At 33.0% G+C, this 24,847-nt stretch overlaps 2 protein-coding genes across 6 annotated transcripts; both read left to right on the forward strand.

Annotated features, from left to right (window-relative positions):
* The first annotated feature begins 221 nt into the window (after positions 1 to 221).
* LOC110808586 (peptide methionine sulfoxide reductase B5-like) lies at positions 222 to 3,067 on the forward strand. Its single transcript, XM_022034123.2, has 3 exons — positions 222 to 636; positions 2,160 to 2,316; positions 2,741 to 3,067. Exons 1-3 carry the CDS (start codon positions 308 to 310, stop codon positions 2,897 to 2,899), a joined length of 645 nt encoding a protein of 214 aa, XP_021889815.1. The 5' UTR covers positions 222 to 307; the 3' UTR covers positions 2,900 to 3,067.
* A 790-nt stretch (positions 3,068 to 3,857) lies between these two features.
* KEA3 (K+ efflux antiporter 3) lies at positions 3,858 to 23,820 on the forward strand. 5 transcript variants are annotated; one of them, XM_088206489.1, is made up of 20 exons: positions 3,861 to 4,238; positions 5,006 to 5,395; positions 5,742 to 5,843; positions 6,121 to 6,201; positions 11,879 to 11,980; positions 12,842 to 12,919; positions 16,999 to 17,067; positions 17,217 to 17,267; positions 17,689 to 17,802; positions 17,913 to 18,014; positions 18,098 to 18,232; positions 18,683 to 18,864; positions 18,955 to 19,090; positions 19,426 to 19,497; positions 19,591 to 19,692; positions 20,099 to 20,260; positions 20,915 to 21,004; positions 21,654 to 21,815; positions 23,255 to 23,284; positions 23,363 to 23,820. In XM_088206489.1, the coding sequence occupies exons 1-20, from the start codon at positions 4,203 to 4,205 to the stop codon at positions 23,558 to 23,560; spliced, it is 2,394 nt and encodes a 797-aa protein (XP_088062615.1). In that variant the 5' UTR covers positions 3,861 to 4,202; the 3' UTR covers positions 23,561 to 23,820. The 5 variants fall into 5 exon arrangements, 4 of the variants coding, with proteins under 4 accessions (XP_088062616.1, XP_088062615.1, XP_088062614.1 ...); XR_015812874.1 differs by lacking the exons at positions 23,255 to 23,284; positions 23,363 to 23,820 and adding an exon at positions 20,676 to 20,776 and having other exon boundaries at positions 3,858 to 4,238; positions 21,654 to 21,671; XM_088206488.1 differs by lacking the exon at positions 23,255 to 23,284 and having other exon boundaries at positions 3,862 to 4,238; positions 23,285 to 23,820.
* The last annotated feature ends 1,027 nt before the right edge of the window (positions 23,821 to 24,847 follow it).

Below are 24,847 nucleotides of genomic sequence, written 5' to 3' on the forward strand. Positions count from 1 at the left end.
AAAATTTGAAGTGTTAAAAACTCAAAATTTAAAATATAAAAATAAAATTAATATAATAATTAGAATTACATATATTATATCAAAATAAAATTTTGAACTATTATTCACTCAAGATGACACGGAAAAAATTTGTCTAAAAAAATACAAAAATTCTATAAAATATTCACTAAAAACATACATATTATTTATTTATTTATTCAGTTCGAACATACTGGAAATAAACCGGTTGTTAACTAGAGAAAGAAGATGAGGCTTGTAAGGAAATGACTTATCAGTAATCCTTCTCTGTGTCTCTCAGCTTTTCAAAATGGGCTTTCACGTTCTCAAATCCACACCATTCTTCCCATCCCAATCCAAAATCTTCACCACAACCAAACCCAATTTCTCCAGACGACTCCTCTCGCCATTGACCAACACTTTTTGCAGGACCCAGTTCGCGTTGTCTTCCCCCAAGCCCCTCCTTCACTCCGCTTCTGCATCTGGCTTTCCCTGTTCTCTTCTACCGAGTAGCCGTAGCTTTCGCCGTAGCAGTGTTGTCGCCATGGCTGCTTCTGGATCGGTGCAGAAATCGGAGGAGGATTGGCGTGCGATTCTATCTCCCGAGCAGTTTCGGATTTTGAGGCAAAAAGGCACCGAGTATGATTTTCTCCTTCATCTGTAATTTACAGTTATAGGTCGTTTGCTTTCGTTTGTTTTTCCACTCAGAATTTTGTTTTTCCATTTTTCAGAATTGTCAATTATATTTTTCATCGGAATACGAGATATCTTCTTGAGTGATAGAATGTTTTAACCATAGATTGTTTTTCAGAAATGTTTTTATGTTAGATGTTCTAATTAGATTTTTAGATCGTTAATCTCACTTAGGGCCAGCTGAAATTTTCTGGTAATATTTCTTATTTCGTGCCTTCCTGTTCTGATTAATGCTGATAGCTGCTGCCTAAAGTTGGACATATTTTGTCTGGGGAAGATATTATAGTTCCCATGATGAATGGGAGAGAAAAAAAATGTTATGAGAAAGTCCTGATTGGATTTTTTTTTGTCTTGCCAAGTTTTTAGAAGGGTTTTAGTTTGCTTAGTGCCTGGATGTAACACAGTGTCACTTACATCTAGAACTGGTTTTCTTATTAGTACATGGGTTGATGATGACCTATTCATTTATCATGGTGCAAATGTCTTAATGAATCTTACTAATGGTCATAAGAATCCCCGGATATTCAGCCTTGAGGGAACCTGGTAAAAGTGCGTTTGTTCCTTGGTTTATCATCAATTCAGAAAATAATCATGATTTTTGCAATAAATTATTATATGTGGTGAATTATGTATGTTGAGGATCACAAGATATTGAGTAGCGAAGTGAGCTGGAAGAAGAGAGTATAATGAATATTGCCCCATGGGCTCCTTTTAAATATATGCGATATATTGCAGCACCTAAAGAGGTTTCCTTGCTTGCTTATGAATGGAATTAGGCTTCCGACAGGGAGTACAGTGTCTGGCCTTGTGATTATAAACCTCCAATAAAATAAGCATCTGGGAAACTGGTAAACCGCCTTTTTTAGCTGAGAGAGGACATTAACTCTTAGTTCTCTCAATATGAAATATACAGTATTTATATCATAATTGGCTTTTCATCCATATAAATAAGTACATTTGAAATATTAAGCAACCTCAGTGTCTAGCAAGTACAACTGGGTTTCTCAATCTTTATTGCAAGAATTTCCATGAAGATAGAAGTTAGAAGTATCAAAGACAAGTTGTAGGTACTGGTAAACCAGAAGATTTTCGGTGTATGTTTAAGCTAAATTGAATCCTTTTGCATTTAAGTGTGGGAAAACTAAAAGGGACTATAAGATGGGAGAAATTTCGCTTCGCATAAGTTATCTCAAAAATTGCCAATTGCAGAACAAATTTCGGGATGCTTACCATAACTCATACATCTAATTTTTCCTTTCATTTCGAAAACTCAGAAGAAGTTCGTGTTCTTCGAGGACATGATTCGATAAACAGGAAGTACTCTCTTTAAGTTGTTGCCAAATGCTACTTTTGGTGGCTGCATCAAAAGATAAATTCTGGATGGTTACAACAGTAAACATCTTATGGTTGGGGAATCTTATAATTAAATGTCTAATATTTGGTTCTCGACATTGTTTGATACTCTATAGGTACCCAGGCACTGGGGAATATGATAAGTTCTTTGAAGAAGGTATCTACAACTGCGCAGGATGTGGGACTCCTCTTTATAGATCCACTACCAAATTCAATTCTGGGTGTGGCTGGCCTGCTTTTTATGAGGGATTGCCCGGTGCCATAAACTGTAATGTGAGCTTTCTTGTTTCCTGCACCTTTCATTTGTTTGTACAATGTTTAGGTAGGAGTCCGTAAAAAGAAGAGAAGGGGCAGGAAGTTTTTCAAAAGAGAAGGGAGGAGACCATGATTCTCTTGTTGGATAACTAAGCTTGAAAATATAAATAAAAAATTGTCAATATTGTCAATTATACTTCTTCTCAGGAAAATAAGAAAATCATAAACCTAGTATAGAAAAAGATATCACAAAAAAGTGTTGAATCATTCGCTCTCCTCTCCTCTCCTCTTTTCCCTAATCTGGCAGGAATAAGAAAGACAAGATTTTGAAGGATCATTTCCCTTGTTTTTCTTTCTTCTCCCTTCAGTTTTTTTTTATCCAAATATTCATTTTGGTTATCCATTTATATGAATTTTTAACTAAACCGTTGTATGTTATCAGCCGGACCCGGATGGGAGAAGAATTGAAATTACATGTGCAGCATGCGGTGGACACTTGGGTCATGTATTTAAAGGTGAAGGATTCCGCACACCGACTGACGAACGCCATTGTGTCAATAGTATATCACTTAAGTTTGTCCCTGCAAATTCTGGCCTGTGATTTCTATCAAGTGGTTATTTTGGTTCAAGATCACCATTTCTATGAACTTTTTGTTCATGACTGGATATTTTTAGTTGTCCATTCTTCTCTATTTGTTCTTCTGTCTTTGTATCTATCTACTGAATTTACAATAATTCAGCAAGATGGTGTTTGAGATTGCTGGAAAAATATGTTTTTAAGTGTTTTAAGTTTTTAAAGGTAAAATTTTTATCTTTCACTATTAACTTGAGAAAAAAATGATTACTTATTGTTTATTGTGAAAATGTACTTATCCCCAAAAGTTTGCCATGGAAGAAGCGTTTTTTTTTTTTTTTCAAAGAGAAAATTAACATGTTTTTTTTTTATTTAATAAATTATTAAATTTATATTTTTGAAAATTTTTCTCGTTAGCACGTGTTTTCACTGACCTTCCCTTCGGTTTAACTCACTTTTTATTTTTATTTTTTATTTTAATTTATGTAAGACACAACTTAAAAGTAGTAATGTTCTTATTTTAATACATAATTTATTATTTTTAAGATAAATAAGTTTTTCTTAGCTTATTTTTTAGACTAATATGAAATTATTAAAAATACCTTCCTAATTAATTATTATTATTTTCATATTTACACATTCTTTGTCCCACGTGTCTAAGTAGGGGTAACATTTTATTTATTACTGATAAATAAAAAATATATAATATATCTATTCATCTTAAGATTTTTTTGTTTCAAATTAACATTGTTAAATATTATTATCGTAATTATTTAATATAATATTTTATTTAGTACAACATTTTATATATAAATTAAAATTGAAATCTCTATATTGAATTATGATTGGAAGAAAACTCTTTCGCTGAATATAATAATTTTATATGATGTATCTTCGTACAAATAAGATGAAGCAGCCACGTGTTCATAACGCTTTAGAAAACTTGCTTGCTTCCCGGTTTAAAAAAGATAAATCGACTTTCCATTTGTGGCCAATGATTTCAGAAGAGCGACAAAACTTTCAAATGCAACCGTGGAGTTCCATTTCCTCCACACGCATATAATACATATAAGATTATTTATGCAATACGTATATATATATATGTGTGTGTGTGAATATATTTTCCAAAATTGCAGGGACTTGAACGTGGTCGCTTGCTTGTCTTCCTCAGCTTATCATGAATTGAGTCAGTCCCTTTTATAAAAATTCCCTCATAATAACCAAACCTCAGATATATTCGCTTCCATCTTTAGGGTTAATCACTGAAACAAGAAATGTCCTTTACTTTCTGTCAATTCGTGTTTTCTTGATTATTAAGACCATCGCCACTATGTTGGAATCCTTGTCATGTTGCCATACTCCCAAGGTAATTCCATTTCGGTCCAACTGATCTTTTCCTTTACTGCTTATTCCTGTGTTGCTTTGATAATGGTGAAACAGACTGTTTCTTTTTTCGGTTTTTATCTCCTCCTCTTCTTTTCGCACAAAAGAGATGGAGAAATGAATAGGAAAAAATAAGGGAGTAAAAGATGTTCGTCGCACTTCAGTTTCAGGTTTCTTGAAATTGAATTTATTAAATTTTCTATGTTTATAGTTAAGTACTGAAGATGTGAACTAATGTGTGCTCGTAGCGACTAGTGAGTGCTTCAATAACTATATTTGATCATTTTCAGGAGTTGATATTTGATTAACATTTTAACGGGAAGCCAGTTTTGTTTATTGAGGCAGTTCTGTCATTTCCAAAATCTTATCCATCTGTTTCAACCTGTAATTTTTCTTTAGAATGCTAAAAAATAATTTTTTTATAGCTTGTTGTAAAGAATATTTAATGTATTCTATTAAAAAAGAACATGAAATGTAATGATCCGCTTAGAATAAGAACAAGTTGATATCAAAACCATGCAAGCATTAAATTGGTTAGAATATTGTACGGGATATGAAATTTTTCTGGAGATGTAAAAAAATCTATTATGTATGACATACATATATGTACATATATATATGCAGATATATAACTTGATACATAAGGAAATTTTTAGTGAAGACATTCATAAAAGACATCAAAACTTGATTTGCTTAGCAGGGAAGTTACATTTGGAACTCTGATTTCTTTCCTTATTTGTGGTGTTGCAGGGATATGGCATCACCAAACAAGCTAGGGCCATTATTGGATACTCCCATGATATTTCGCGCTCTTGTTCACATTTATACAGCTCCCTGTATTTACACAAGGAACGCATCAGGGTGCCATTAAATGCCATAAGTTATAGGACAAATAATCAATTTGTGGCCTCAAGAAATAGTATTGAGGGCTCAGTTTTATTGAGTTTCCCAGTAAGCAATTGTAGAGGATTCTTTTTTTCCACCAATTGCTCGAGTCGTTTGAAAAACTTGCGGATGCATGTAGGACTAGATGTTGCCAGTGCTGTTGATGTGATCAATGATTTAGGACTGGATACTCTGACATTTTTAGCGGTGACAGTGCTTGTTGTTCCTGCTTTCAAGATTCTTAGAGCTAGTCCGGTAAGAATATCCCTGATCTTTTGTTTATTGGTTTAGGCTTCAGAATGTTTTTTTTTTGTGCTTCTTCCCTTCCGTAGATTTTCAAAAGTATCGATCTTGATCTGCATGTATGCTGGTCTCAAAAGGGGTTATATATTAATAAGTATTTTACATAGAATTATATCATAGTTCACGAGTATCCATGTTCATATATTTGCATGCATGTAACTATATGCTGATGCTGATATACTTGTGTATTATACTGACTTTTATCATTTACACAAGAAAGCAGCAAGTTCGTAAGTTAAACTAGAGCTAAGGACTTCATTTCATATGTCAACTGATGCAATGTGGTGATTACTTTCAGGTACTTGGTTTTTTCTTTGCGGGCATTGTACTCAATCAATTTGGTTTGATTAGAAATCTCACAGATGTTAAAGTTCTGTCTGAGTGGGGGATCCTTTTCTTGGTAAGCTACTGCTACTATTTATTGAGCTGTTCCTGCTGCTGTTGCTCTGTGGCTTTTGTTTTCATAATAATAAGCATCATATGTTTACTATTGTTCATGATGTCTCTGTCAGTGCCAATGGGCAGGCTGACAATTTCTTATACTGTTGTTTTTTTTTTTTTGGACGGGGGGATATGTATCTTGAAAAAGAAGCTCATTGTTTTATGATGCAGTGCTATGTGAACTTTCTTTTGATATCATGTGTACTGAGTTTGGATTAATTGATTTCTCATTCCAGCTTTTTGAGATGGGGTTAGAGCTTTCACTTGCACGTCTGAAAGCTCTTGCAAGATTTGCCTTCGGCATGGGATTGACTCAGGTTAGATTTGATGGGAAATTCGATCAATTGTTGATAGGAGTTCTGTAATCTTACAAGTTTCATTTTGTGTATATTTCTTTTAATAAATAGCATGATAGTGAAAATCCAACATGGATAGCTGAATAATATTTTGGTGAGTGGGGCATGAATGGTATGGTGTTTTGAGAAGTTGTGCTTTCTGAAGTTTCCTTATATGTTAATGATATGTAACTTAGCCAATAACTACAGTACGTAATGATATCATTATATGTCTTCTCTGATAATCTGAGTGCAGTTGGTAAATGCAAGCACCGACTAATTCTTGTCTTGATTTCTGGATGAGTGGACATGTAACCAGAAAAGTTGAATCAAAAGGAGAATCACTCTTGTTGAAGCCACAGAGAGCGCATTGTTTCTTGTATGCAGTGCAATTCTTTATAATTTAAATTGGAAGTCTACATAAGGGTTTTAGATCTAGGATGACCATAAAATAGTCCAAAATTTGGGTTTTGCTACTAAGCCATTCGCAAAATTACCTTTTTTGTTGTCTTAACTATTAAAGGGAGGGTAAACTAGGTTAAGTGATATAAAGGAAAATTATACAATTTGTAGTTAAGTGTAATTAATTGTCTATTTTGTTTTCTGTCATAAAAAACTTGTATATGTAAGGATATAATATTCAATAGAACACATATCAAATCATTTTTAATATGGTATCAAAGTTTTAGATGAAGAAATTTTAAACTCTCTTAAAAATCTTATTCTACCTTCATTGCTAGTCGTTGCAATGCTGCCACCAGCCACCACAGATTGACCACCTCCATCACAAGCTGACACCGTGGCAAGCCATCTCTACCAAGACTAGCCTTCATTGCCGGATCCAGTTCGTGCAGCCAAACTGCACACAATTCTCTCAGTCACCTTCATCGTGACCATACGTGAGCACTTCCTCTATCATTACTAGACGGCTAGCACCTTTAGACGTGACCACTAGATGCGTTGTTGCTATCTATCGAGACGCGCCCACCAGACATAACTTCTCTGTCACGACGTTGCTCTTTGTTGCAACTAAATGCGACCATCTTAGTTCTATCCCGATGGTGTAGATGTAATTTGCACAGCTCTGTCAACTGCAAACTTCTTTCATGTCATAGACGCGACCTATCCGCGTGATCTCGATCGGCCAGAGGAGTCCTAATCTCCATTTAGACACAACCCCAGCCGCTACCTACAGACATGACGAATGGTAGACATAAACGAATGACCTAGCACTCCTATTGCGCTTCGAGTTGACTCAATGAGTTCTTGTTCCTAGTTCGAGTTGACTCAGTGAGTTCCTGATTCGAGTTGAATCAGTGAGTTGACTAGGAGAGTTCCTGGTCCAAGTTGATTTGGTGATTTAATGTAGAGTCAGATCAGTTGCAAGTTGCGGATTCCCTTTTCATACTGCCACGTGTTTTGGGTAAAATTCTTCTGATAATATTTCTTTTTTGACATTAATTATTACATAATTCTTAAAGGATGTCGGAGATAACATCTCAAGTTACTGGAGCAATGACAACTTCATATTTTAGCAATTTTAAAGTGAAGATTGAAAGACTAAGGACTTGACTTGAGTCATTGGAGAAACAAACAGATACCCGTTTATTGGCACACTCAATATGACTTCTATCTCAGATAAACTAGATGTCTAGATAAATCCTTTGAAAATTTTTGGATTGTAAACTCATAAGCCACATATCATATGACTAATATTTATAAACATTTTCATACATATGCTCCATAGTCAAGTAATAAAAAGATTGTCAATACAGATAGTTCCCTCAATTCTGTTGCATGTAAGAGCAACATTAAGCTTAATCCTACCTTATCTTAAAAAATGTATTGGATATTTCCAAATTGTGTACTAATCCTGTGTCGGTCAATAAGTTATCGTAAGATCTAAACTGTAAAATAACATTTGACTATTCTCACTATGACTTTTAGGATTCAGGAAAAATAATTGGATGTGCTGAAGATAAATACAGACTTTACTACTTGCATGCACCTAGAGATCCTTTTTTTCTATTACTATCGATCCCATATACTTAATTTGACTCCCTATAAAAGACTTGAGGTATCCATCCTTTTCTATTTGAAATGTTATGATTATCTCATTATGTAAGACTTCGAAATATAGAAATTTATTATGATATCTGTGAGCTTGCAAAATATAAGCATGTGACATTTTCCATAGTAATAATCGAAATTTATTTCCGTTTTTATTAATTCATAGTGATATTTGGGGACCAACTCATACTGGGGTTCGATGGTTTATTTCAGTTATTAACGATTGCACTTGAGTCACCTGATTGTTTTTACTCAAAGTCAAATAATATGTTAATCATATCATCTTCTATATCTGCAATATTATAAAATTCAATTTGAAATATCCTTAAAAAAATTTTGTACCAACAATACTAAAGATTTTTTTTTTAATCACAAACTTTTATCATTCTTCTATCAATAAGGAATTTTTCATGAATCATCTTGTATCTACACTCCACAACATATTGGATAACCTTTTAACTACTATCAAAGTTTTTTTCTTAAAATAACACCCAAAACGATATTGGGTTAAAGTTTTCCTTACTGCCACCTACATCATTAATCACCTTCCCATAACTGTTCTTGACTTTAAAAGTTATCTTACAATACAACAATTTTATCCAGCAGTAAACATCACAGATCATCTGGTCTCTTGAATATTTAGGTGTGTTGCTTTTATTCATATTCATTCTCATGAAAGAGGAAAATTTGATCATCAGATCTTGAAATATGTATTCGTAGGGTAGTTTCTCTCAAAAGGGGTACATATCTACTGACCAAAAAATTTTATGCGTATGTGGACATTACATTTGTTGAAGAAAAATTCTACTTGACTCAATCTTATCTTTAAGATGAGACTATATTGGAAGGTAAGAACATAAAATTCTTAATGGATTTAAACTTACCACTTTTGCCACACACCTCAAAACCATTATCCCAAAAAAAAAATCATTTAGAACCTACCAGAAAACTCACCACCACAAGAAAACCTTCAAAAGCCATCATCTCAATAGATTATACTAGACTCTAGGTTTTCTTAGGTGTATATAAAGAGGAAAATGTTGATTATTGAGCCAAAACCAATCCAAAAATCCAATCTTGATCCTAAAACTAAGGTAAGTGTCAGAAAACTTATACAGTCATCTAATAATGATATATCTATTGCACTTCATAAAAGTACAAAAGAATGTATTAAATATTTTCTGCATTCTATCTCACAATTTGGGTCATTTGGTAAGTGATCATAACTTATAGAGATCTTCCACAAGTGCAAATAATGAGTATATTGCTAACATAGTATTTGGGGTATTGTCCTGTGAGAAATGAAAAAATGTATGAGTATGAAAATGCTGACACTTAAAAAGAATTGGACTTGGAAAGTGGTGGATATATTCAAAGACAAGAAACTGGTGGGATCTAAATAAGTTTTCTCAATCAAATATAAAGAAGATATGACAATCAAGAGATATAAAATAAATTTGGTGGCAAAAGGCTATGTATAGACATGTAGGATAGTCTACCAGGAGACACTCACGTCAATAACCAAGGTGACTATTGTACGGATGTTTTGTCATTACCTGGTCATTTTAACTAACAATTACAGTAATGTGATGTAAAAGATACCTTCTTACATAGAGATTTCGAAAAAAAAATTATATAGATATTCTACCAAAATTTGACAGAGAAGTAAGACAAATAATGTATGCGAACTAAGGAGACTTCGTATGGACTAAAGCCATCGGTAAGGACATGGTTTGAGAGACTTGTAAAGGTGATGATATATATGAGATTTAAGCATATTGCATTCTGTTCATCAAATAATCAGAGATAGAAGGAGTTACAACTTTCCTAACATACATTAATGATATTGTCATAACATGAAATAGTGAGAAGGAACAACGAATGCTAAAACATTAATTAATAAAAGAATTTGGAATCAAGAAACTAAACAAGCTGAAGTATTTTCTTGGAATTAAAGTGCTTGGTTTAAATATGAGATATTTATTTTTGGATAGAAATACATGCATGGCCTGTTAAAAAACATGGACAAGTTAGTATGCAAGCACAGAACACTCCTATTGATCCTAATCACAAATTAAGAATAACAGAGGTAGATACCAGTAAACAAGAGAATGTATTAGAGATTAGTTGGAAGATTGATCTACTTATCCAGCATGAGAGTAGACATCACATATGCAATAATAAGTTAATTCATACATAATACGAAAGAAATGTACCTACAAGTAACTTACAAAGTACTGCAGTATATACGGATGTACATTATTTAGGATTTTTGGTAGACAGAAGATCTACTAGAGATTATTATACCTTTTTTCGGGGTAATTTAGTCATCTGGAGAAGTAAGAAACAAAATATAATTGCGAGATCAGTGTAGAATTAGAGTTTCGAGTAATGATACAAGGGATATGTGAACTATTATGGACAAAAAAAATTTTAGAAGATCTTATAATCATGTTAGAAAACTTTATGCGCCCATACTATGACAACAAGAAGTTCATAAGCATTGCTTACGATCTGAGACAATACAATCGAATCAAATGCATTGAGATCGATAAATATTTTATCAAATAAAAACTTGACAGTGGTCTAATATACACCTCATACATGCCTACCAATTCTCAATTGGCAGATGTGTGAATTAAAAACGTAAGTAATTCAGCATTCCAAACACTTGTTGGCATTCTGGAGAGGGATAACATCTACCCCCAGTTGGAAGGAAAGTGTAAAAAGAGAGTAAATTAGGTTAAAGAGTATAAAAATAAATATACTCTTGTAATTAATTATCTATTTTTTTTTCGTCCCAGCAAAATTATATATATAGGGTTGTAATATTCAAGAGAAAATAAATTTTCTTAATATTAATAAATCATTTGAAGTTATTGACACTGATCTCAAAGTTTTCTTTTTTAGGATTTATCTGGTTCTGGTTATTCACTGATTTCAGTGTCTTCTTTCTCAAAATTTATGTGGTCTTGGGTTCTTTTATTGAGACTAGGATGGTAATTACTCCATCATACTAGTTTTAGGGATTGTTGCTTTGCTTTTATGGTCTTCTATGCTCTAGGTCTGAAATGCCACTGAATAAAAATCCTAAAGATAATTTTCCGAACTCATTTTTTCTTTATAAAAGTTTACTCTCTGTTTGGTGTGTTAAATTTTTTTGTTTTTATCTTCTAGTTCATTTATACTTATGCATCAAAACATATATGGTGGTTTGTGTTTGTGTAGTTCTCAAATATAACTAAGAATAGTTTTCCAGAAAGATTAAAACCAACTTTTTATTTCTTTTCAAACTCATGCCACATTTTCATTATCGTTCTCTAAATATTGTTTTCACTTTTAGCTACTACATATTTTTGTACATAAACATATATAAATTTAATAAATTTAAAATCAACAAATATTTTCATGTACCAAGTAGAGCCTTATTTTATATGGCTTGTTCTAGATTTTACTAACTCTTTGTATTAAGTTCGATTACTCTTGAAGCAATTTTAGTAGTTGTTGCCAGTACAAGAACATCATATTTACTAGTTTTTTTGTCTTTTTTACCTTGCTTTTTGACTTCTTTCCTTACCCTCTTTTGAAGGTTATTTTATCCACCCTTGCTTTCACAGCATTTGAACTACCACCTAATGGCGCTATAGGAACAAAAATATTGGAGTTCCTTTTTCATTCAAGGCCAGATTTGGTAAGGACCCTATATTTCAGGTACTCTTATATTTGATTCATACAATCAATTCACTCCTTTGACACTATCATTTGCCGGACTTATCTTTGGATTAGATCCAAGTGAACTTGATTTCTAAATGAGTTCTTAGCTTGAGATTACTGAAACTAATTCTAACCACAGAAATCGTAGCTGTTATAGTCTGCATGCTTGCCCCTGAAACAAATTTTCACTGTTCCATGCCATCTTCTTTTATTGACAACAGTTGGTAAAAAATGGCAGACAAGAGACAACAGATGAGTGATGCATGCTTTGTATTTCCTTGTGTGATATTTGGCTTTCTAATAGCCCATATATTCTCTTTTCGTTGCTTTTTTTGTTCTTTTTAAAATTATGGAATTGTGAAACTGGTAAGACATTATTGGCCTTGCATCTGGCTCGGTTTAGAGATTGAGACATTAGAAAAAGGATTTGCAGAAATTGTGTTTATTAAATTCGTAATATCCTATCTTGCTCCTATGTTTATCATAATGATTTGGGTCATTAAGGAGAACCTAACAGTCTCTAAAAGTTAAAGTACTCAAAAACTTGTACAGAATTTTTTCCCTGCTTCTATTTCTCAATTACCATCTTACACAGTTTACAATAAGATAGAAATAAATTGCCCCTAGAAAACAAGTGATATAATTGAACACTGACATAAATGAATATTTAAAATTTGATGAAGAAATAGACTGAATTACGTCTTGGATGGACTTGTATTTGCAGCATTACTCCCCCTCAAACTGGTGCTTGTCTGGAATTTTCTTTTATTATTTTTTTAAGTTCTTTATTAGCATTTGATTAACTTCCTTCTTAGCATTTAGTTCAAGTAAATTGCAGGTCAACATCAGAAGCATTGATGAGGCTATTGTGATTGGTGCTGCTCTCTCATTGTCATCTTCGGCTTTTGTTCTGCAGGTATTGCAGTTGTAGAATCTGAGAATAATTTTCTAGGTCCTGCAGGGAACCTTTTTCCTTTTAGTGGTATTTGGCATATTTGAGAAAATGGTGCTTTATAAAAGTTACTTGCAAATTTCAAATGTTTTAGTAAAGATATTATCCTCTTTTATCTTATATTATGCTTAAAACACATCCTCTTTTACTTTTGAATGCTTTGGGCGGTACAAGGGAACTTTTGTTTTTTTGGACAGCACCCAATTTTGGTACTATCATCACCTTTGCTCCAGTTGAGTCTTTTGTCATATGGTTCTATTGCCAATACTATCGCCTGATCACATAGCATCCCTAAAGATGATATGTTTGCTCTCTTTGGATTTTCAAATGATCTTTTATATAGAAACAAACTGTCATATGTTAGATTTCAATAAATTATAACCAAAAAGCAATCATGCATAATAAGAAAGCAACTGAAGAGAAAAGGTTGGAAGAGAGATACTTTCAGCATCAAGCCTAGTTTCCATCTACTTCTGCCTGCAGAAAGAAAAAAGTGTTTGTGTATTATGTTTTGGTTGGGGCGGGGGGTTGGAGAACTTAACTTCTTTACATCTCATGGAACTGATTAAGGAGTCTAATGTGCTTGTAATTCTGGGAGACCTAAATGCTGAGCTTTTGTTTATCACAAACTTTTTCTATTGTGACGCTGCAAGTCGCAAAACTTTTATAGAATCCCATATTCCAAAATTAGGTGGGTGTGTGGAGAATTTAACCAAAATTAGAGATAGGTGAATACATGTTTTTGGGCCTCTAATGCGTGGGGTGTGATATGTATAGATGGGATGATTTGGAGAAGATCATTAATGTTTTTAACTGAGATGTAAATATTTTATATATGGGTGGTACTCCCTTGGTGCCTTATACTTAATACACATTTTTTTTATCTAAAAAAAAAAGAAAAAGAATGTCTTACTTAACATTTTGTGATTAATTGTGACTTTCCTTTCTTTATCCCTATAACTTATATATATGCGAACATGTTATTAAATAAAAAATATTATGCAACTATTCGTAATATAGTGTCAGAGGCCTAGTTAAAAAACCCTAAACTCTTTCCAAAAGCCCATTTAAACCCTCTCCAAATTTTACCATGAAGTCAGTGTCACAACCCATGTAGTCCTCGAATATTTGGGTGTCTCACATTTGTTCATATCCATTCTCACTAGAGAGGGAAACTTGATCCCAGAATTTTAAAATGTGTTTGTGGGGTACTCCTCTTTTCAAATGAGATACAAGTACTATCATCTGTCTCCACATAAATTTTACATGTCTGCAAATGTTACTTTTATTGAGATAAAATCTTATTTTACCCAACTTTCTCTTCAGAGGGAGCCTACCTTGGAATATAAGGGCACATATCTTTCAATTGACCTCAATTTTTCACATTTACCATCCACACTAGCTTTACCACTTACGCAACCAGAAGAGAATCCTCATACTCAGCCTACCCAAGAAATTTTACGTGATTCAATATTTGATCAGTTGTACTTAAGGTGGAAGATTTCGGGTCCTAAGCTGAGGCAGGTTCAAGCATAAAATATAAGCTTTGGAACTGAGATAAGTCCTGAAAACCATATGCAATTTGATATTGATGTGCCCATCGCAATCTGAAAAGAACCAAAGAATGCACCAAACATTAGCCAATTTCACAGTTTTTGTTTTTTGACAAATATTCACAATCCCACAAGAATTTTTTCATGGGTCTTAATACTAGATCTATTACTAACACTTACTTTATCTGAGACATTATCTTATAAGGAAAGAAAAAATACTATGATTGTGATGCAGACACTATAAAAGATCCAGACATAAGACATAGTGAATTTTTCCATAAGGAACGAATCCCGTAGGATGCAAGTATATTCACCATAAAATATAAGGCATATATAACAATAGAAAGACATTAAGTAAAGCTAGTGGCAAACAGCCATACTTAAATTTCTATGATAGATTATCAAGAGACAGTTACACCAATTACAAAAATAAATACAATGCGAGTTTTGTTACCTCCAACTGCCTACTTCAACTGGTAGTTATAACAATTTGATGTTAAAAATGTCTTCTTGCATAAAAAGTTATTAAAAGAAGTTTACATGAAAGTTCAATTAGGATTTGCCAAAGAAACAGGTAAAAACAAAGTTTGTAAATTGAAGAAGATATTTTACTGGTTCAAGTAGTCACCTAGATTATAACTTGGTAGCTTTGCCAAAGTGATGTTGGACATGAGATGCAAGTAAAGTTAGAGATATCACACCCTATTTATCAAACACTCAAATCCTTGGAGAGTTACAATACTCCTAATATATGTTGATAATATTATTGTGGTAGGGACAATAAAAAAAAAAAAAATTATACTCAAACGATATCTGTCAAGGAGTTTGAAATCAATGAATTGGGAAAACTTAAATACTTTCTAGCAATTGAAGTAGCTCATTCAAACTTAAGAATTTTCATCTCACAATAGAAATATATAAATGATCTATTAAAAGCTACACGTGAATAAGCATGTAAACTAGTTAGTATACCTATTGGCCTGAATCATAAGTTAGGACAAGTAAAAGAGGACAGAAAAATAGACAAGTCGATGTACCAAACTAGTTGGGAGGTTGATTTACCTACCGCATACAATGCTTAGTGTGACAAACCAGTTCATGCACAACTCTAAATAGGTACACCAATAGGCAATCTATATAGTATTACACTATGTGAAGGGGACACCTGAGAAAGGCAGGTTTAAAAAGAATAACATGTTAATCCTTGAAACTTATACTGACATGACATGAATTAGTAATAAAAATTGGTGACTTATCCCAATGCATCTTTACTAAGACAAAAATTGGTAATAAACCTTTTTCGCAATCCTGTACAATATGACATGAAAAAAAATATTGAAATATAAATAATCTATTAAAAGATATGCGTGAATAAGCATGTAAACTAATTTGTACACCTATTGACCCTACCCATAAGTTAAGACCAGCAGAAAAGGACACAAAAATAAATAAGGAAATGTACCAGACTAGTTGGGAGGTTGATTTACCTATCGCATACAAGACTTCGTGTGTTAAACCAGTTCATGCACAACTCTAAAGAGGTGCACCTATAGGTGACCTATAAAATATTACACTACTTGAAGAAAACATCAAGAAAGACATATTTAAAAAGAATAAGATGTTGATCCTTGAAACTTATACCGACACGACATGAACTGATAATAAAAATTGGTAACTTATCCCAATACATCTTTACTGTGAAAAAAATTGATAGTAAGCCTTTTTCACAATACTGTACAGAATGACATGACAAAATACATTGAAGTTGATAGATATTTTATCAAAGAGAAGGTAGACAATGGCTTAATACGTATACCTTATGTGCCTACCAAGTAATAACTTATAGACATATTGGCCAAATACTTGAGTAGTCCAACATTCCAAACCATCATTACCAAGCTGGGGATAGATAAACATATATTTGCCAGCTTGCAGAAGAGTGTCAAAGAATGTACTTTATGGGTAAATAAGGTTAAACTAGGTTAAAAAGTATTAAAGTAAAATACATCTTTTGTAATTAATTGTAACTTTCTTTTTCTTAGTTCTAAAACTTATATATGTATGTATGGAGATGTATTATTTAATGAGAAATATAACAAAATTATTCATGACAAAAACTACACGTACACTCAATTTATGGGATTATGATATATATGCATCTCTTTTTGTTGGTTGTCGTCTAATTTTAGCAATCCCCAGTTATAGCTAAAGCCTCACATTTTATGTGGTGGACTAGTATTTTCACTCAACTAATTTACACCAACTGTTTAAAAATAAAAAAAAAGGGATATGAAAATAAAAGCATAGTCTTTTATCAAAAAGCAAAAATAAAAAGTATGCAGATGAACACAGCTAATGAAGAAAGAATGGAAAAGAGAAGAAAAATAACATCTTAATCTTTTTCTGTTTTACATCTTGTTTAATGAAATATTTTACGTGGCTACCACAGCTGTAAAGAATGTAATAGAGCTCATGATTCGTAATATGTAGCTTCTTGCAGAGAAGGGTGAGCTCCCTACAAGATTTGGCTCAGCAACTTTGGGGATACTTCTTTTACAGGTTTATTTTGTGCTCATAATTGGCTTCACTATGCATTAAATAGATTTCTATTATCTGTGTTTGTGGATATCACCATGGTTGTCTTCCAGAAATAGACATTAAAACTATGATGCCAATAACTTTTGGATTGCCCTGTCTGTAATTTGCAGGATATAGCTGTTGTTCCTTTGTTAGTCATCCTTCCAGTGCTTGAGAGCCAGGTAAAAGAATTTCATTGTCTCTTTTAGGTAAGCTAATGCATAAATGTCAATATTTTTCTCTGGGACAGTAGAGGACTAGGGGCATGGGTATGTTTTCATGTGTATTAAATTACTTCTCACAAATTCCCACCTTTTTAAGGTGGATAAAGTTTATAGTATACTTTATGATGTCAATAAATAACTGATATTTATGATTATAATTGAGTCAGGGGTCCAAATTTTGTCTCTTATCATGCTTAATTGTTGAAGGAGCTTTTATGCAAATGAACTGGGAGATTGTCTTCTGTAGTTAGATGATGAAGGGCAAGTTAGCATGAAAAATTAATCTTTGCTTTTACTTCGATTTTTCATGTACTGGATTTACCATATCCATATTTAGGAATTGATCTACTATCTTGATATATTGATTCTTATTTTGCAGAATCTAGGTGAAGAAAGTATCTGGCCAATGCTTGCTACAGAAAGCCTGAAGGCATTAGGTGGATTGGGACTTCTTTCCCTTGGAGGAAAGTATCTTCTCCGGAGAGTTTTCGAGGTATGAATCATGCTTTCTTCTGTTTTGTGCTGCAGTTTTTTTATTTCCTCTGAAGCTCTAAACTCATGTTTTATAGATTGTAGACCGTGAACTAAGTTAATCAAATTCAGGTTGTTGCAGAAACAAGGAGCTCAGAGGCTTTTGTTGCCCTCTGCCTTCTAACGGTGTCTGGCATATCACTTGTCACCCAGAAGTTGGGCTTCAGTGATACGGTTTCTCCCTTTCCAATATAGAAAATGGTTAAAATAATAGTTCATATGTCCATGTAATAATTGAATCTAATTTCATGCTGAAGCTTGGAGCATTTCTAGCTGGGGCACTTTTGGCAGAAACAAATTTCCGGACACAGATTGAAGCTGACATTAGGCCATTTAGAGGTCTGCTTCTTGGGTTGTTTTTTGTAACAACAGGGACTTCCATAGACATGCAGGTACTTTTAGGTTGTGTTGGTACAGTTCCTATTTAATCCCTGATCAATTTGTAGTGCTAATTTTATATTAGTTTTGTATGCATAATTATAATATAATTTGTTGTGCTTAAGTTACCACTACTACCTTGACTTTTTTATGATTGGAATCAATTTGTATTTTTTCTTGAAGTAAAAATGAGAATTCAAGCTAAGAATTGATAATTGAATGGACAGTAAACCAAACACAACAATTAGTGTTTTCTGATTACAAGTAAATCTACTATCACAAAAAATGAAGCATACAATTTTCTTATTGTGTGATTAAACCTATAGAGAAGAAAATAGCTTTGTCTCATGGAGTAGTACATGGATACATGTGTGCATATGTGAATGCATATAAATATTTGTCTATTTTTATCAATAATTCTGGCCTTCATTTTCTTTTTATGCATGCCACTTTTTTCCTTGCAGATCCTTTTCCGAGAATGGCCAAATGTACTCTCGCTCTTGGCAGGTTTAATTGTCATCAAGACACTGATTATAACTGCAATAGGTCCCCGTGTTGGACTCACTATACAAGAAAGCGTTAGAATAGGGTTTCTTCTTTCCCAAGGAGGCGAGTTTGGCTTTGTAGTTTTTTCTCTAGCTAACAGGTCATAACAAATTACATCAATGTGCATATGTTGAGGTTTAATTTTCATGTTTTCCTTTTCAAGTTAAATTTTTTGTTTTCTTTGAAGCAGGCTTGGAGTGCTGCCACTTGAGCTGAACAAGCTGCTTATAATTGTTGTTGTATTGTCAATGGCCTTAACTCCATTTCTTAATGAAGTTGGTAAAAGAGCAGCTGAGTTTATCGATGGCAAATTTGATACTGAGGATGTATGTTCCTACAGTAAGATTAATGGTTTATTATAATTGCTTGCGGGCAAACATGGTGGCTGGATATACTATGTTGTTATTTTATATAATGAACTGTTTGCTTTCCTTTGGTTTTGTTTAAAGTAACTGTGAAGAGTTAAAAAAGTGTGAATGTAATTACTAAAATTAATCTAAACTGGTAATAATGTTTTCGGTCACTGGCCTTGCTTCATCCTGATGCTATGTTTTATTCAACTCGCTAGCCTCTGTTGGGTAGATTATATGGGAGTTTGTTACAAAAGTATTCTTTGACCAAAAAATGTGATTCGCCAAATTGAAGTATGGATTTTTCACAGAAAGCTGCTGAGTTGGTGAGTTTTGATGGTAGTGAACCAGTTGTCATTGTTGGATTTGGACAAATGGGACAGGTACATTTGCCATAACTTTGTGGTGGAATCTTTTATCTTTCACTTTGAGCTGTATCTGTTTTCCGAACTTGATTTTCCTATATCTACATGCAGGTCCTCGCCAATTTTTTGTCCACTCCATTGGCTTCTGGAATTGACAGTGAGCCTGTGGGATGGCCTTATGTGGCATTTGATCTTAATCCTTCAGTTGTGAAGGTTAGACTATCACATGAAAACTATGCTTTCACTTTCCTTTTTGTCTGATTGAAATACCACACCTAAATATGGATAATTTGTTGAAGTAAACTTACAGGGCAGTGATTTTGGATGCACTTTCCAAGCATATCAATAGTCATTATTGTATTTCAAGGATGCAGAACTATGCTAAATAAGTAGCAGAATGTTTTTTTTTTCTGGGTACATATGGCATCTGGAAAATACTCTACTTCACAACTGTTTGTTTAAGATTTCATGCATTTCACGCTTGGCACAAGGTGGAGGATATGCCAACTTTTTATCTTGCATTTCCCTCTTCTTTTAGCAGTCTTTTGCCAACTCCAATACTCTTGAAAATTGTTATGCAATGAGGTGACATTTTCTTTTCCTCAACTGATGGCCATAGGAATCACGAAAACTTGGTTTCCCAATTTTCTATGGAGATGGATCACGTCCATCAGTTTTGCAATCTGCTGGTATTTCTTCCCCAAAAGCTGTTATGATCATGTACAAAGAAAGGAGGAGAAGTATTGAGGCTGTTCAAAGGCTGCGGCTTGCTTTTCCAGCGGTACTATTTTATTTGTCTCTCTTCTTATTGATATCAGGATTGTCGAGAAAAATCATCATCAATGTAAAATGATAAGAAAATCTGCAGTAAACAGGAACCATATTCAGAAACTTCTGGCTCATGTTATCGCGGCCAAATGAGGAAACCATTTAAGAATGTTGCCACCACCTGAGGAACTACAGAGCCTGATTGAAGAAGAGTGCCAAAATTCATTTTAGATTGGATTCTTTTTCCCTTTAACTCGACTTGTTAAGAATTAAAAATAGAAGTACTTACTTTTAGGATATATTTTATCTAAATAAATAATTGCTTATTTTTCTAAACAACATCAAAGTGCTTGTTGCTTTAAGCACATTTCATTCTGCAACCCAAACACTATGTAGAGAACACAAATGAAATCTGTTTTTGGTTTCAGTCTGTCCCTGAACTGATCCAGCCTAAATTGTGCACATCCTTTTGCATGTCAATTGAGTGAGCTTTAACCCTCTTGATACTAGTCATCTAATATGAATCAAGGTGGATCTCTCTTAATTTCTTTGTACAGTGTTTTCATCACATATTGAGAAGTTGGATGCGTGTAGCTCTTAATTTTTACCTTGTTTTCTGTTTTCTTTCTCTTGATTTGGGTTGGTGATTCATGTTGAGCAACCCCAGATCCCAATTTATGCTAGAGCTCAGGATCCTATTCACCTTTTGGACCTGAAAAAGTCTGGTGCAACCGATGCTATTCTGGAAAATGCAGAGGTACTAATACAAATCTATTCAACTAAATCTTAACTTTGTATTAATTGAAGTTGGGTATATGATTGAACAGCATTTTTTTTCCCTCCATTTGTCTCATCAAGGACTAAATTTTGGCATTTGTTTGACTAAGTCTTTTTTCACAATTTTAACTCAGACTTTTAGTAAATCTTTGCTCTTTTAATTTTGAGCAACTACCTCTTCTGCCTTTGTAAATTATGTCTTCATTGCACCTGCACAAATAATCTTATATGATCTTCTATCAACTTATTCTAGATAGCGTATTGTCTCTATTTTGTTTTAGATGCTGCTGTTGTTATTCAATCCTCTTCATGTCTTCTATAAGTCCAGTTAAACATTCTCATCACTCATTTTACCCACATATTTTGTTTTGTCTGTCCAACGCGGCAGAATAAGGCATGATCAGCCAAATTGATGTTTTGTGGAATTACCCTCAATTTAACAGGAGCATTGCCATCATATAACACTTCAGTTGCTCTTCACCTCTTAATTTTTCTGCTCTAGTTCTATGGGTAAAATGTGCCAATTTTGCTATAAATAGAGCACATTGTCTCTGATAATTGATTCATAGCATATATAATCCAAGAATTTGGTCTGATCGTGCTGACTTATATGTAATTCATTTATGCAGACGAGTTTACAGCTTGGCTCTAAGCTTTTGAGAGGATTTGGTGTTATGTCTGATGATGTAACCTTCCTCCGTCAGATTGTTCGGGACTCCATGGAGCTACAAGCTCAAGAGGCTCTCGAGAAAACCGATGATCAAGAACCTAATATCATGAAGCCACTGGAGGTATTTACTTGGATGTTTATGTTAGGATACCCATGTAGTGATTCAAATTGGTCAATCATTGATGAGGTTACTGCACAGAATTTTTTCATGAACCTGACCATATACATGTGTGGTAATGTCACAATCTGTTTCGTGCCTCCTGATATCCTATTGAATTTAACCTGACTAAAACATCATGATCCCGTTTTTTAACCCATTTCTAATATGTTGCCTCCAATGGTTTCTGATAGATGAATGATATTGCAACACATTTTTGAAAAATATAAGATTTAAATTGGTGCAGTTGAAAGTTTAGGGAATTAACGTAGGCTCTTCTAATCCAAGGAGGAATTTTGCATTTAAGCCTTGGCTTTTTCACTCTCTATTCAAATAAATGTTTAGTTCACCCTACTACTCTCCTCACTGAAGACAAAATGTTTTCCACAGAAGTATGAAGCTCCAATCTGTTTGATAACGAAAACGTTTCTAATTTTCACTATTATTATTATTTTAAGTTAAATATTTTTATATATAGAAGAAAATATTCTGACACATATGTCTTGTACTTCAGTATAAACAAAAATAATTTTCCAGAAACACTGAATAATTTTTTTTTTTTGTTCTTTTCAAACTTATATCGTTTCTATCTTTTCAGAACATTGTTCTCATCGTCTATTATTGCATATATTTTTAACTTATAGATGTACATAAATATAGAAAATGAGAACTAAAAAATATTTTCATACCAGATGGAATTTGCCTGTTAGATAAAAGCAGATATTTTTTAATTTTTTCTTTGTAAATCCATGTGTTTGTATCTTAAACATTTAAGTTATTTAGGAAATAAGAAAATGATAGTGAAAATGGAGTCTGAAAATTTAAACATGTTATTTTTACTATTTTCTGGGAAGTGATTCTTGTTTGTGAGAGATTATTCAACAAAATACAACTATTACATAGTTTTCTGTATAAACACATCCATAAAAACCAATGAATTTGGGGAATGAAAAATTGAAAAATGTTTCCATTTATCAAACACAGCCTTTGATTCTCTAGAATTTTCATCAAATCAACAGCTAAAACTTTTGCTGATTTTCAGGAAATGATAATCTGTCTGTTGAATTGTGACTGTCAGTAAAAAATTTCCTAGACGAGACGAAATATTTCTTTTGAGAGAATTAATTTAATCCATTTCTTTCCCCTTCCAAGCTCTTATCTTTTTCCCTTTTTCAAAAGATACAATATCTATTCTGCTTTGTTATCCAATTTCCTCTAATACTTTTTGACTGATTTGGTGCCAAAATGAAATTCTTAATGCTTTAACTTCACAAAAACTGTCTATTTGAAGAAGCAAAGTCTTGTATTTATTTACCATGATATATATGCAATTTGCTTCTTGGAAATGTGTTTCATCATACTTTGGATGTTAATACTAAGTTTGCTGTTGGTTGTGTGAGAAGGTAAGAGTTGCTGACTACATCACGAAACAGGTACCAATTGTTTCCACTGTATCTAATGAGAAAGTATCAACAAGTGAGAAAGATGGAACTCATGCCATGAAATTTCAGGAAGAATTTGATCGAGGAACAGATGATGGTCAGTTCCAGATCGCTGGTGACTCGGATGGCAAAGGCGTATTCTACTGTGAACTAGATGTAGAGAATAGATCGGTGGCTGTAATTGAAGATGACGAAACAAATAATAACAACGACGATAATATGATGCAGACGTCAATACCTTGTATTACAACTATAGAGGATGTTTAGTGTTACAAGATTCTGATCCTTTGTTGAGGCCATTGGCTCATGTGAAGTACTGCAGAACACAACCTTGTCCAGGTCTAACAACAAAGAGAGAAGCTTAAACTTCGTGCTATAGTTTTGAGAGTATAAAATAGGAGATAGCCACAACAATATCGTCAATTTGTCATATTTGGTATACATATATGTTCAACCTCTTTTAGCTCATTAATTTCTTTCATGATTGAGAAGAGAGAAGCAAATAAAAAGAAGATGAATTGGAAGTTTGGATGGAGATGGTCAACAATGGGCTTTAGTCGATGCTGTCATAAAAACTAAACTTGGTTCACTAGTTTCAAACCATAAATTTAAAATTTTATTTGTAAGATAATTAAGTATTAAAAAATAATTAAAGTACTAAAAATTTTATTCGTAAATTTTAAATTTGGCTTATTAATTTAATTTATCAACAGAGTTAATTTAGAAATTATATCTATAAAATAATCGAATATAAAAAATTTAATAATTATATTTTTGACATTATATAATTAATAATTACATGCAATTGCCACTCTTAACATTTGGCATTTAGGGAATAATATTATCATTTTTTATCTCAAGAAAAAAAATATAAGTACCAAGAAAAATATCATTCATATACTACATATTACCTCAAATATTTGTTTTAAAGGCAGTGTCTTTTTTTTGTGTTATTTTTTTTCTCTGAGAAATTGACAACCGAAAACAAAAAAAAGAGTTTGGTAGGTAGGGAGAAGTTCTTCTTCGACTGGCATTCAAAAAGACAAGTCAACCGTAAAATGTAAGTTTACCCTCTCGTTACGAAGTTTTGTATAATTCGATTCTTCAATTTTTAGAAATTGAGAGTGAAATTTTGAATATTTGTACTGATCCCAATACCTGATTCCAGAATAATTTATCTTTAAAATCAGAGCACGTAAAAAACTTTTTTTTGAAGTAGAACAACTCTCTGAAAATATTTGTCATGACAAGGAGTTTAGTACCATCATCTGCTCCTAACCCTTCATGGTTTATACCTAAAAAGTTCGTTCCTTGTTTAGTTGCTAAGAAAATTATCTTTGTAAAAATTTTACAGTGGATATTCATGTAAAGGTACCAATTGCTATTTTGAGATTTTATTTGCTTAGTTAACTTGTGTTATATCAATCAATAAAACACAAATAAAAATGAAAGAAAAATAGACACAAACATTTTGACGTGGTTTGACACTAAGACCTACATTTATGGTCGAAGACGATAAACAATTTCACTATGTCCAATGAAAAAATTACGAAA

This window comes from Carica papaya, chromosome 6 (assembly GCF_054855325.1).
Source record: "Carica papaya isolate Zhongbai chromosome 6, ASM5485532v1, whole genome shotgun sequence".
In the NCBI taxonomy this organism is placed as follows: Eukaryota; Viridiplantae; Streptophyta; class Magnoliopsida; order Brassicales; family Caricaceae; genus Carica; species Carica papaya.

Excerpts from the sequence above, each read along its gene's own strand:
- LOC110808586 (XM_022034123.2), top strand. The coding sequence starts at position 308 with ATGGGCTTTCACGTTCTCAAATCCACACCATTCTTCCCATCCCAATCC. Across the intron at positions 637-2,159 it reads TTGAGGCAAAAAGGCACCGA|GTACCCAGGCACTGGGGAAT; the intron begins GTATGATTTTCT and ends GATACTCTATAG. Across the intron at positions 2,317-2,740 it reads CCGGTGCCATAAACTGTAAT|CCGGACCCGGATGGGAGAAG; the intron begins GTGAGCTTTCTT and ends GTATGTTATCAG.
- KEA3 (XM_088206487.1), top strand. The coding sequence starts at position 4,203 with ATGTTGGAATCCTTGTCATGTTGCCATACTCCCAAG. Across the intron at positions 17,068-17,216 it reads TGGGGATACTTCTTTTACAG|GATATAGCTGTTGTTCCTTT; the intron begins GTTTATTTTGTG and ends TGTAATTTGCAG. Across the intron at positions 21,816-23,254 it reads ATATCATGAAGCCACTGGAG|GTAAGAGTTGCTGACTACAT; the intron begins GTATTTACTTGG and ends TTGTGTGAGAAG.